This window comes from Phalaenopsis equestris, unplaced genomic scaffold (assembly GCF_001263595.1).
Source record: "Phalaenopsis equestris unplaced genomic scaffold, ASM126359v1 Scaffold001245, whole genome shotgun sequence".
Lineage (NCBI taxonomy): Eukaryota > Viridiplantae > Streptophyta > Magnoliopsida > Asparagales > Orchidaceae > Phalaenopsis > Phalaenopsis equestris.
In genome coordinates, this window is record NW_018165684.1 from 54014 (window position 1) to 68524 (window position 14511).

Sequence of the window (14511 nt, forward strand, 5' to 3'; positions counted from 1 at the left end):
ATTAAATCAAGGATTTAGTAAATCCCAAGAGTGGATTCAAAAGGGAAGGATGGAAAGAAAGATGAGAATTATCTTCGTCAGTTGTCATCACCGAGAGTCACCACCAAGAGACCAACTGTCACCAAGGAAAAATCACACAAGAGAGAGGGAGCAGTCGAGGGAGGAAGAAGATGAGTGTGTTTTTACTTATGAATACATGAGTTAAATTAAGCATTTCAATGGATTATTAGTTGAAATTTCAATCTAAGTTTTTTGGATGAATTCAGTTGGTAAAGCAGTCAATTTCAAGTAGTTTAGGAATCGACTGAAAACCAATTTAAACTGGCTAAAAATTTAGTTGGCAATACAAACCCTAAACATTAGCTGACCATTCAATGGATAACCAACTGACTGAAAAATTCAAGCCATATTACTGTCGATATGGATAGCCCATCCTGTAATCTGACCAACAACCTACCCCAAAATCTCTCTCAAACGAGAGCAACTCAAACTCTCTAAAATGTCTCTTATTTTATAAGAAGATTGGGAGGGAGATAATATCCGAGGAGAAATAGTGGGGAAATAAGAGTGCTCCCGGATAAGAGATTTTGAGCAAGATAAATGAGGATTTTTGGGAGAGGGTAAAATGAGGTGACATAGTGGTAAACATGCGACTTTTCTAAATTTGTAGGTTTTAGTTTTATAAATATTAAGAATTAGATGTTCAATATGTTATATAAGATATTTCGGTGGTATGTATGTAAATTCCCAAAATAAACTCTATTAAATTTATGTATTAAAGATTATTTTTAAATTTATTGAATTTATTTTAAAATAGCTATTATTTAAAATTTTATAATATTTTATATGATAGATCAATTTCTGAGCAAATATAACATATTTGAATTTTATTACTAAAATTTTACCATGATTTAACAACTTAATCTTTAAGATCTGTCTTGGTATGACCTTCCTATTCTTTGGTGCAGTGCTTCATTTCCTTCTGAGGTTTTGCATTTGCACTAAAGACATACTAAGTAACTTGTAAGTTGGTATTTAACAGATTATTCTTTATATATATTCCAATAGTTATATAATAATAGTTATATATAGATATACACACACACACACACACACACACACACACACACACACTTAGTTTTGGTATAACTTCTTTTTATCATGTGGCTTTTTATTTATAAGCCAAGATAGTTCAAATTGCCTTGGATTACTAACCGGCTAAACTTCATCTCTTTTTAGATTTATTATATCTTCTTTCATGCTCTCAAATTATGAGTTGATTGTTGTTTCTATAACAATTATGTTCTCAGATGATTTATTTTGGGGTTCTATTGATGATTTTTTCACCTACTTGTGGGCTTGAGATAAATCACTATTATTACAAGAACATGCAAATTTTACTTGGAAGCTCTAAAATAAAGGACATGCTATGAGAAAGTGATGTCTAGTAATATATATACATACATATATATATAGTAAATGTTGTGTGCGTTCCTGGTAGAGCAGTCTCTCTGAAGGTTGTAAGTCCCCTCAGATCACGGGTTCAAATCCCCCCGTGTGTAGGGTGTGGTACTCGAATATTTAACGCACCTAGGGACTGTCGGGGCTCATCTAATAGCCTCCGGCCATATATATATATATATATAGTAAATGTTAGAAGTACATTATGTGTTGGAATCCAATTCAGTTTTGAGAGTAATAATTGGCTACTCTATTGAATGTGTACCAATAATATGTTCATTGATAGTAAAAAGTATATAAAATAAGCTTAAGATGCTAATGCATTATGCAACTTAATTGGTAAAGTAAGGTCTATTTATTCAAAAGCTTTATTGGTTGGTCAGCTTACTACATTAAAGACTTTAAAAATAAATTATACAAATAAAGTTTTTGATAATAAAATTGACATCTTAAATAGTATTATACAATAATGAAATATGAATGAGAACATATATAATTATATGTAAAAAAGAGAAAATTTTTGTTAAAATAATAAAAATATTATCTAGTCAACCTAAGCTAAATACTTTAAGTTGAGTTCAACATGAGTTGTCTTGTAAGATCATTTATCAACATACTTATCATCATGATACACATATGAAGATATAGTATAGAAATAGACATATTTTACTTTCTTATGTGTAAAAACACAAAATTTTGAGACTTACAGAAATTTATAATCTAATAAAAAATAATCATCATATTATATAAGTTTAAATTTTAATTTAAACTATACACCCAAAGGTGAATTTACTCAAAGGGACATCTTAGAGGCATGATAGATAGGTTCAAGGATGGCAACACATCCACTAAACTCATAGTAGATAGAGTCTCCAACCAAGTTTCAAGATGCTTACCCATCAATAAGTCATACTTTTGCTAATCTATCATAGAGAAGCATCCACAAAGGCTTAGGGTGACTCTACCTCTCAAACTAGGCTAAAATGGGCCACCAATTATCAAATACCCAATCCAACCTATTTAAGAACTATGCAACTTCTCTAACAAGTCAGATATTCAACCCAACTTCTCTAACAAGTTATCTATTCTTTATTATGTAGCAACCCTGTTGCTGCTTGAGATTCTAGATCCTTGCATATAAATAGGAGATCCCTGAGATAGTCAATGGTTGACATTTTTTATTCTCTCTCCCCTACTATAATAAAAGCGCAGTACACATAGTTTGTTTTTCTGTAAACTTGTTTCTTTCACTTCATCTATTTCTTGGCATTGGGATTCATCAAGCACTAAGCGGCATATTCATTCATGGCATATTCATATTGATTTATATAATCATTTAATGAAATTACATTGAAAATTATATGATCATTTGTGTGACCAGAAGCATCCATTGCAATGTTTAATATTAAGATCATTTGTAATTCTGAGGAGTATTATTACATTTTAATTCTTCAACACTTGCATCACTGATAGAATTATTGATACAATGATATGCTAATCAATCATCCATCAAATATTCTATTGTCTCATTGTAGAGTTATTGCATGTCCTTTAAAATTAGTTTACTTATGTGGAATTATTTTTTGAAGTAAAGCAAGCATATAATGTTAATATTTAACATAGGACAAATATGTTTTTGACTGGGTTGAATGGTATGAATATAGCCTCCAGGAAGTCACACCCTTACCTTCATTATAGCAAAGATTACCAACTTTAAACCATATCTAGAAGACTTGGTAAATTACCAGAGAGATAAATAAATAAATAAATATATTGTTAAGGAATATTCCTACACCCTACATCTGAAGTTGAAAGTTCTAAAAGAATCATGAATTTGATTTTAAAGAGCACAAAGCAATCAAGCCTCTCTCTTTTGCTTAAAAAAATGTTTTTTTTTTATATGGAGCTCAAGAGATTTCCTTGAGATTTAAAGAATACATCACTTCAAATCTTCAGAGTAGGTTTATTATTTATAAGAGATAATCAAAGTGTTATGAGAATGATTAATCAAATATAGCTCTTCATTAATCAAACTATATCCATCAATTAATAAATCAGTTTAGTGGAGGCTTGCAAAGGATTAATGAAAATATGTTGCTGAGGTTCCCTGAGAAATAAAAATTATGGAAGTTTATAGCACCTAATTCTTATGCATTCACTTCTCGCACCGCACCGAAACTGAGTTTTACAAACTAAACAACTTTTCCTATATTTGAAAAGATGTATGAAAAGTTGGATTACACTTTTTCTTATAAATAGGGCACTAAAATAAATCAAATAACAGCTTTCTTATAACGACGGTACTATAACAAATTTAATTTCACCAACTTCCTCAAAATTCCCTCTAAAGAAATAGTCTTACATGGTAAAAATTGTTAAATTTGTAAATGTATTCTTCCATCTACAAGCATCCAGATAAGATTTCCAAAACAAGCCAACATCTCATGGCAGGTGAGCTTGAGCACCAATAACATCAACAAGCATAATAACGAGCTCTTCTGCCATTTTTAATTCTAAAAATCTAATAATTCGCACCAACTGTTTCGCTCATTCACACATGATGCCTTCAAAAATGCCTGCTGGGACAGATTTGTTCTTCAAGATTATAGCATTAATAATTCTAACGCAGTTAAAACTGGCTAGATAAAGAAAAACGTCTCAGAAAGTAAACATAAAGAATATAATAATTAACACCCTTTTTATATATATATATATATATATTATAAAAAAAACATTACATAACAAAGTGGTAGATCTATAATAAAAAATTGTCTAGCGAGGATAAAAATAACACAGTAGTATAAAAACATTACCATATCAGGCTGCAATAAAATTTATTTCTGAGGGCAAAAAGCATTTGGGGCCTGCAGAAGATCGTCAATCTGAGACTGAAGATGCTGAATGGAAATCATGCCAAAATTCTGCGTTTCTTCATGCGAGTATTCAGACTTGATCAGTGACTGTAACTGAACATGAGCTTCCACAATATTTGTTCTGCAGCAAAAGTGACTTTTAATTTTTCAAATCCATAAACAACACAGTTCTCTCTAAAATAATAGGTAAAGTGGCATAAATAAATAAAGATATATATATATATATATTGATTGATTGATGTTTAGATGTTAGATATGTAAATACATAGGAAATGAGTGGTTTGTATGTAAATCTTCATAAATAATATTGGCAGTGATGCAATAGCTCGTTATATCTAAAAAAAGCACAAACAATATTGATGATTTACCACTATATTCTGTTAATAATGAGTAGGGTTGCGTATGTAGATAATGGTTGGAGGGCTGTGGTGGCTACTTCGTCTTCCAAATTTGGGAAATTTCCAATAAATTTATATATAATACATATGCTTCGGACACGGGCCAGTGAAGAACTCAAGGGAGTTTTGGTCCCGCACCTACTGGCTGGACCAACCGGGCCTCAAAACCCCCACCCCCCTTACTATTCCCCCTTCCTTTTCTATTACTCTCCTATTCTACTCATTGCCTATTCTATGTCCTTTCTTTTTTATTTCTTTCTTAGTCTAATCCTAATTTATTCTATTTGCTAATCCCTATTATATGTATAAGTGTTCTTTGATTAGGTTAGGGAGTTTTGACCTTTTTTTTAGTTTAGAATCCTGCCACCGACGTTATCCTCAGATGATGGGAAGGAGCTCCTGTTGTAACTCGTTCAAGGTGGTGATTATCTCCGCTTTTCTCGCAACTTTCAACTTACGTCGTCTTCCAGCACATCCAACAGACACCCGACCATCTTCCAGCAGGCCATCAGCCTTCTCGTGCTCTTCCTATTGCCGTCGACACCACCCTACATGTTCCAGAAGGCCGCCGACCCTCTTTGTATCCTCCAGCAGACCGCCAGTTAGCTCCTCTCCCTTCCAAGCAACCGTACGCACCATTGTTGCCTCCGATCACCCTCCATCAGCCCATCAGCCGCTACCAGCTCCCGTCCAACCATTGTCGACTCCTCCCGACACTTCCTATCAAACAGCCAACCTTCCATCACCCTCCAACAGGCCAGTTGTCATCTCCAACCTCTTCCAGCAGCCCGCAGCCCCAGCAGTCCTTCGTCCAGCAGCCACCCACACTAGTTGCTCCCTATGCTTACATCTGCGGACCACACCTACCTCACCACCGACGTTCGCAGCCATTCTTCTTATGGTATGGCCGGAACTTGCTAGTCTTGTCGTCGATGTCTTGTTTTTCATTATTGTTTGAGTCTTGATTATAATTCTAGTTGTTTGCTTATTAATATTTGCTTTCGACATCATGAGTTAACTCCGATATCATTTGGTATCAAAGCTAGTCTAAACCTAATCTTATCCTTAGCACAACGGCTTTAACAACACTTGTTCCTTTAAGAATGATGGAAAACTCATTGAGTTATTACCTGTGAAAGATGCAAATGAAGAGGGCGATACAGAGGAAGTATCAATCCCACGGAACACCTTTTTGCAGTCAGTTCGAGATGCCCCAATCACAATGACATTAATTTTCCTAGAGAGAGCTGAAGAAGAGGAGAGCGAGATACCAACACTACTATAACTACTGCTAATGGATTTCCAGGATGTGATAAATTGCAACCTTCCAAAAGAATTAGCACCACAGAGAGACATTCAACACGCCATAAATCTCATAACAAGATCAATATTATCGAATCAACTCACCTACACATCGAGACCTGCAGAGCATGAGGAATTACAGTGGCAGGTGCAAAATCTCGTCATAAGGGGATGAGTAAAAGAGAAAGCATCAGTCTGTGCGTTGCTCGTGCCTTGATGGTGCCCAAAAACGGATCATGACGGATGTGTATCAACAACAGGGTCATCAACAAGATCATCATCAAGTACCAACTCCCTATCCCTCATTTGGATGATCTCTTGGACCAGTTATGCGGAGTGAACATCTTTTTAATGATTGACTTACGCAGTGGATACCACCAGATACGGATGAGGCTAGAAGATGAGTGGAAAACTACTTTCAAAACACAAGATGGCCTATACGAATGAATAGTTACGTCTTTCGGCTTGTTAAACGACTTGTATGAGATTAATGAATCAGGTACTTCACGCCAACATCAACAAGTTTGTGGTGGTCTACTTTGACGATATTTTGGTATACAACTATTCCGAGGAGGATCACTTACAACACCTGAGGGAAGTGTTCGAGGTACTGCGAGCAGAGAAACTATATGTCCATTCAAAGAAGTGTCACTTCAACACGAACTAGGTATATTTTTTTAGGATATATTGTATCTTGGATGAACCCTACAAAGATCGGGGTCATTATAAGCTAGGCCACACTACTGCGATTCACCGAACTGAGACAATTTCTGTGCTAGCATCGTTTTGTAGGCGATTCATCTTCATCACTATCATCGTCTTGCTAACGGGACTTTTTGGAAGAGGAGTTTACGTGGGCAGTTGTCGCTCACACTAGCTTCGACACTGAAGGAGAATGTGACTCAAATACCAGTTATAACATTACCAGATTTCAACCAACTATTGGAAGTAGTGTGATGCATCTGGAGTGGAGATAGAGGCGGTGTTGAGTAAGAGGGTCACCCCATTGCCTTTTTCAATGAAAAATTGAATGATGCCAGTAGAAAGTACTCAAAATACGACAAAGAATCTTATGCTATTAAAGAATCTCTAAAAAGCTAGAGTCATTACCTACTGACGAGCGAGTTCACACTGTTTTCAGATCACAAAGCCTCGAAATTTCTCAACAGCCAGAGCAAATTGAAGGGCTGACACATACCTGGGTGGAGTTACTAGCATCATTCCAATTCATGCCTAAGGAAAAAGCCAGAACCGCATAGCAGACGCACGACTCACTGAGTCGTCACCTATTGATCATGTCAATGCAACTCGAGTTGTGGTTTTTGAGGTATTAAAAGACTTGTGCGAGGTAGATGAAGGCTTCAAAGAAATTTGGGAACAATGTTAGGAAAAGCCGACTTGGTAGTAGTATCGAGCGGACGACTACTTGTTCTACCAAAGTAATTTATGCTTTCCTAGATGCTCACTAAGAGAGGCCATTATTCAAGAAAGCCGCAGCGGAGAACAAGCAGGGTGTTTTTGCAGGGAGAAGACTGACGCCCTGGTGAGGGAGCATTTTTTTTTTGCCCCAACTAATGAGAGATGTGGAGTGACATATTAGGCAGTGCATGATTTGTCATCTTACAAAGACGAGAGGCCAGAATGCGGGGTTGTACACTCCATTGCCAGTACCAGAGATATCGTAGGTGAATATTAGTATGGACTTCGAGGACGCAAAGGAACAATAACTCTGAAATGATTATAGTGGACCGATTCTCGAAGATAGCGCATTTCATACCTTGCCACAGGACGTTGAACACGTCTCATATCATCGATTTATATTTCAAGGAGATCGTAAGGTTGCACGGTATTCCCAGGATTGTTACCTGCAACAGAGATGACAAATTTCTGAGCCACTTCTGGAGGACTTTGTGGGTGAAGCTAGGCACCTATTCAGTTCAACAGTTCATCCACAAACGAACGATTAGACAGAGGTAGTGAACAGAAGCCTATTAAACCTCCTGAGATAATTCATGGGGAAAGTATCAAGTAGTGGGAACTCATTCTAACTCAAGCCGAGTTCGACTACAACAAATCCAAGAGTCGGACTACAGGACACACTCTGTTCTAAATTGTATACAGCTGCAATCTGCTTACACCACATGAGTTGGTACTACTCTTGCCGACATCGAAGGTCAGCAAAGATGCTACAAAGCGAGTTCAAGAGATTCATAAACTCCACGAGGAAGTTGGAAAGAAGATTGCTAGCCAGAACTGCATATTACGCACAAACGAAAAAATTCCACTGCCAGCGTTTTCCCATTCTGAGGGCTTCATCCGACAATGATATATCTAGATATATATATATATATGTGTGTGTGTGTGTGTGTGCGCGAGCGCGCGGGGGCGAGCGTGCGCGTGCAACCGTGGCTAGTTGAAAGGCAGCTTCGACATAAGTCCCCTCTGCCTCGGGTTCAAGTCCAAGTTGGGTCGAATTAGCACATATGAGGGATCAGTAAATAGGGAACAGGATGATAGGTCCACCCTAAATACCGATTCCTTGATAATATATATATATCAATGGCGTCGACGGCAGCTCTGCTATGGTTTCGCCCATTGGCGATTCCGTGCTTCATTCCTTCGGTTTCACGCGTCACTTGTTTCGTCGGGCCCAATGACGAAGGGTTTCTTTGATTCCTTCGGCTTCGAATTTGTTCTTCCTCCTTTTATTGTTGTCGCAAGGCTCTCGTCACTGTTACGAATAGGGTGTGGCTGTTTCTCGCACGTCATCCTTCTTCCTTCGGCACATCACTGTTACGAGGCTTTGTTAGGAAGTTTTGATTTTTTTTCTGAGTTCAAAATTCCACCGCCAGGGTTTTCCCCTTCTGAGGGTTGTATCCGACAACGGAAGGTGCTCTGGCTATAACTCATTCAAGGTGGTGACTATCTCTATTATTCTAACTCCTTTAAACTGATGTTGCAGCCTTCCTGCACTTCAAGTAAACCGTCGGCCATTTTCCAGCAAACTGTCAAACATTCTGGCACTCTTCCTACTATCGCTGACGCCACACTACATGTTTTAGCAAGCCTCCAGTCAACTCGCCTCCCTTCCGAATAGTCGTTTGCCCTATTGCAGCATTCGACCAACTCCCAATAACCCGTTAGCTATTTCCAGTGCTTGTCCAGTTGCTGTCAACTCCTCTCGACACTGTCGCAGCAGACAACCAACCTTCCCGTAATTTTCAGCAGATCAGTTGTCATTTTCAACCTCTTCCAGCAGCCCGCCAGCACCTACGGCTCCGCTCTAGCAGCCTCCTGTACTTGTCGTCCTCCCTTTTTTACGCTACAACTCTTGCTGTCCTTCTTTTTCCAGCAGCCATCCGCACCTGCTGCTCCCTCCACTTACATCCGTGGACCACACCCATCTTACTACGACATTCACGGCCATTATTCTTAAGCTTAGCCAGATCTTGCTAATCTTGTCGTCATTGTCTTGTTTTCCATTATTGTTTGAGCCTTAATTGTACTTCTAGTTGTTCGTTTAATAGTACTCGCGTCCGTCGTCGTGGGTTGAGTTAACTCCAACACACTTAAAATTCTCCTTCAACCATGCATATTATATAAACTTTCTCCCATTCTAAAGTTACGATAAGTTATTTTGCCCTCATTTAAATTCTAGTTTCACCATCTCCCATTCTTAAGTTAGGATAAGTTATTATACCCTCATTTAAATTCTAGTTTCATCAGCGCATGTAAGAGTTAATGTAGAATGATCAAAGACTTTAGGGGAACTAATTTGGATTGACGGAGCAAGATTAGGTGCAGCCCAAATTTCACACAACTTAAATTAACATAACCTTGACCCGTTTAAGCCTGATACTAACCCACTTATAACACGACTAATCTGAATAGAAATAAATTAAAGAAAAAAAATTAATACAATAGGAAACCGTTTAAGCCTGATACTAACCCACTTATAGCACGACTAATCTGAATAGCTTCTTTAAAATAAATTAAAGAAAAAAAATTAATACAATAGGAAACTTAATGCACGATAAGAAGCAGCTTATCAAATAATAAATGTGAAGTAAAGGAAATAAAGTTTTATATAAAAAAAACTATGAGTCAACAGATCAGCCGGAGCCTGACCAAAAATTAATTGGGTTAGAAGAACCCCATTATAATTGTCATGATTTATTATACATTGATTGGAGTATAATGAATGAAATTACCAATTAGAATCATTAAGATTTCAATGAACATTGCGAGCAGAAAGGACCCCTTACTTGATTGGTTTAAATAAAATCATCCTTGTAGATGGATTCTGCAGATAGAGCTTCATTTTTGCTATAACTTTGGGTAATTCTTGCTCAAGATTCTCACTAACCTATCAAAAAAATCAAAAGCTTAGGATTTATCCTATCCAATGAAGAAATAGAAAGCAAGTTTTCTTGCCTTTTGAATTAGTTCAACTATCCTGTCCGGAGTAGCAAATGCGTGAGAACGCAGTGGTTTTGCTAACACTGAATTTTCTTTTTTATCCTGAGCACCTGCAGACAGCACAGCTTTCACTGCTGACACCTGAAAGAAAAATCGTGCAGTTCTCACCAGCTTTTCATTTACATTTCAGGAACAGAGATTCAACTTTTATTTTTTTCTAGAAGGTAATAAAAAGACATAAAGTAACACTAATCCAAGGTATTTATAAAAAATATATAGGGCTTAAGAGAGCTTAAATTGCCACAATAATAGCCAGGTTTTAAATTTTTTATTCTAAAATCCGAATAACATTGTTGTTTAGAAGAAGCAGTTCTAATTTTCAATTTCCAAAACTTCGATTCGGAAACTGTGACATTCTGGGTAATGTTTTTTATTACCTTTGTAACAAATGAAAGCATGGGGTCAACAATTAGCTTCGTGACGGACATTATGAAATCCTCGCACGTAGTTTTGAGGCTTTTCTCTAACTCCTGCAAAGCAGATTCAAATTAATCTCCTGCAAAGGTGTAACAATTACTTATGAGATTTGCTAGCTCAAATATCACACTTAGTAAACCAAGCTAAGAGATTGACAGAAATATCTCCAATAAGGAATATAAATAAATTATATATAAGTTGAAACCTTAATAGAGAAACTAATGAGGAAGTTTGTTACTTTGCGCCTGTGTTAAAATTCTACACACCAAAACCAAAAAAAAAACATTGTAGATTAAGTAAATCAAAATGATTTCTAAATAATAAGAAAAAACCTCAGAAATTTTCAAAAAAGAGCAAATATTAACTTCAAGGAAGAATAAAGTGTTAACAAGACAATGAATAGCAATAAATTTGCATATTAGAAAATTGTATCTCTTCTAATGATTACCAAACATACATTAATAACCACATCTAGATATGTATTAAATTGATTATTTCAAGAAATAATTAGATTAAGAGAGAGATATGTGCAAGGCAGTGTGTAACGGGCGGACAATAGGTAGAACTCATTGCAAGTATGTGAAAAGGAAAAGAACGGTATAATTTGTATCATAATTAGTCAAGTAATAAAATTTAAAATTTGAAGTTGGGATGACCAAAACAAAATTCAAATTACATGGTGGTCAAGCAGCTGGTTCACAATTCTTTATTTACACTGGTTAATAAGAGGGCCATACCAAATAACAAATTGATTACCTTCTTAGCATCAATCTGACTCTCAAGAATCCGAGGAGTTAAGTTTAAAGCAAAGGAAGTTGATCTTGACCAGTCAAACAGAGATGCTTGACCTCTTAGAATCCTTCTTAAATGTTCCTGGAAAATAACAATCAAACACAATTAGCACAAAAAAAAACATTAAAGCAAAACGTAGAAATTTAAGGAAAAAAATAAGAAGCTGATGTTGAAATTTGTCATCTATAGCTAGGTGGTCCAGAAAGCCAAGTATTAGATGATTAATTAAAATAATTTTACCAAAATAAATGTCTGAATCTAAAAGTAATAATATTTCTTAAGCATATTCTCGATTAATCAACCCTCATAGAAATTTAAAAGCCTTTATTAGTCCCTACTTCTAAAAAGAAATAATGCAGAAACCAAAAGCACTTGTGAGACCCAATAAAATTTTGACTGATGCAGGATGGCTAGGGTTAGGATTTTCTAATATAATAAGAGCGTTATGCTGCATTTGGATCACACAAATGTACTTGAGATTTATAGAACAGAAATAGCTGAATAAACCAACTTATTTTCATTAAACAGTAATACGGGACTTAAATCCAAAAGATGAATAAACTGACCGACCAGCAAATGAGAGAAATCCAACTCCTTGTGAGTAACAGAAAACTCAATGTCAAAGGGCGCAATCTGGAAAGCATGACATTATTTATTAAAGGTTGGCATAAAAAAAAACACATCCTGACATCCCAAACAAAACGAAGTTGGCATAAAAAAAAAAAAACACATCCTGACATCCCAAACAAAACGAATAAAAGAAAAGGATACAATATGACACACCTGTTCCCTTAAAATAAGGAGGTGCTTGATAAGAAAAAGCCGCCCATCCATGGGAGAAGATTTTTTTGTTATGATTTTACTGCCATTCTGCATAAATAATGAAAAATATAAGGGTTGGATGAATCATACAAGGAACAGAGTTCTAAAGCTATAACGAAGTTACAGAAAATGAGCTTTTGGAGTGTCTACAAAGCTTGACAACTAACTTATTAACAAGACAAAAAATAAAATGTCCTCACAAATATCGTGTTTAAAGCAATTTGATGTATGAGATATGTCAACACTGGTATAATGCATATATAAAAAACAAAATTACAAGTATATGCATCAACGGACCCCCAAAAGAGCAAATGGCTATACAAATCCTGTTAAAGCAAAAAAAAATTAAATGATCACAGAATCTAAAACAAGCAGAAACAAAAACAAAAAAAAAAACCTAAGAAACAAAGCAATAAACTCCGATCAAAGTTGAACAGAGATAAGACTTCAATCTACAAAGTAAGAGAGATTAACAAAGCAAGCATCTGATAAAATCAAATCCCCTGACGCGCAAAGAGGATGCAGAAGATCATTATGCAAAATGATGTAGCCTTTGCACCCCCAAACTCTAGGTGCATTCAACCAGCATGTTTCCATCAAGCTTATTGCAAAGGCTTATCATTCTAGTATGGCAATTTTTTTTGGGAATGATATATTTACAGAATCCCCATGAATAAAATCAAACCTTTTTCCATAATTTTTCATAAGATTCCTCTTTCTTTTTCTTAAGCAAACACCCAAGAAGGCTTAGTTGATCCATGACTCATGTTTCAACTTTCTTATCCTTTGTGTTTGTTTCGAGAAAGACCTCTTTAATTCTGATTTTTTTTTCTTTTCTCTATTGATTCATTTCCGATCGATAGGGATCCATGGATCTACAGTTCAGGGATAAGCAAAAATGCCAAGAAGCTATATTTGTATTTGTCATTCTTTCATCTGCTTAAACTGATGAAAATCTGTAATCCATTCAACACCCCAATTGAAGAAAACTTAGCAAAATAGTCCTTATGAAAAATACTGATGAATATTGTGATAAAAACATGTACCCTTTAGCAAAGAAGGAAATAAATGATAGTAATCAAACATCTTTAAAGAAGCCAAATAATTGCAAACAATTTTCTGACAAAAATATCAGCAAGCAAGAACGCTTCTAACCAAAACAAGATAACATTTAATTAAAATGATAAAGGGTGAGCCAATCCACCATAATAAAGCCATATCTATCAATAGCCATCTGAATGAACATTATTCAATGCAAATAATTGATCGCTAAATAAAATTCGAACTCTTCTCTCGAGCCTTTTCTGTTAATATCGGAGAAAAATGAAGAGTTATTTCTCCCGAGGTGGATGAATTTCATTGTAACTAGGTTTCCTCTGATATAAGTTAAGGTTTACTAGAATCTAAGGTCTAGGTTTTATATGAGGGCAAGCACCCAAAGTTAATTAACCTCCGGTTCATGCGAGAATACTCTTGATTCAAAAAGTTTCTTGGTCTTAGATTTAGTGCTTGTATTTGATTTTGTACTTCTAGGCACTATTCTAGGGTGCCTAGAAGTAGTTTAGGAAGTGGATCAAGCGGGGAGTAGTTTTGCAGGGTAGCAAGGGAATGAGAATATGCAAGATCAACAACAATTGGAAGCAAATAGAATACTTTTGGTGACTGTCCAGACTGAAAACAGTGGAGATAACCACGAAACAATGGCTCCGAAGAGGCACAATTGCCAAGAGAGGTCCACCACCTATTTATGAATAGGCTGCAAACACATTACTTGCAAAATAAAGATGATAAAATAATTCTTAGAACATAAACTAGAGAATAAAATCTCCAAATGCATAGAACTAAAGCAAAAGTGCAAAAACCAAAAAAATATCAGCATATAAATAATTCCCTCTAAAAATAACCCTAATTATAATTTAAAATTAAATAAAAATAGGGCTTGCAAGAACGACTATCCTCGGCAAGCA

At 35.8% G+C, this 14511-nt stretch overlaps 1 protein-coding gene across 2 annotated transcripts in view; it reads right to left on the reverse strand.

Annotated features, from left to right (window-relative positions):
• Window positions 1–3715: 3715 nt before the first annotated feature.
• LOC110033646 (conserved oligomeric Golgi complex subunit 3) overlaps window positions 3716–14511 on the reverse strand; it is a 121776-nt gene continuing 110980 nt past the window's right edge. The window contains exons 19-26 of one of the 2 annotated variants that reach the window (XM_020737697.1): window positions 12506–12592; window positions 12293–12355; window positions 11687–11803; window positions 10891–10983; window positions 10469–10594; window positions 10300–10400; window positions 4275–4455; window positions 3716–4037 (exon numbers count right to left, since the gene is read on the reverse strand). In XM_020737697.1, coding sequence (XP_020593356.1) covers window positions 4296–4455; window positions 10300–10400; window positions 10469–10594; window positions 10891–10983; window positions 11687–11803; window positions 12293–12355; window positions 12506–12592 — 747 coding nt within the window. In that variant the 3' untranslated portion in view covers window positions 3716–4037; window positions 4275–4295. Of the gene's footprint in view, window positions 4038–4183; window positions 4456–10299; window positions 10401–10468; window positions 10595–10890; window positions 10984–11686; window positions 11804–12292; window positions 12356–12505; window positions 12593–14511 lie in introns of those variants that run through there. The other variant, XM_020737696.1, reaches the window with a different exon arrangement.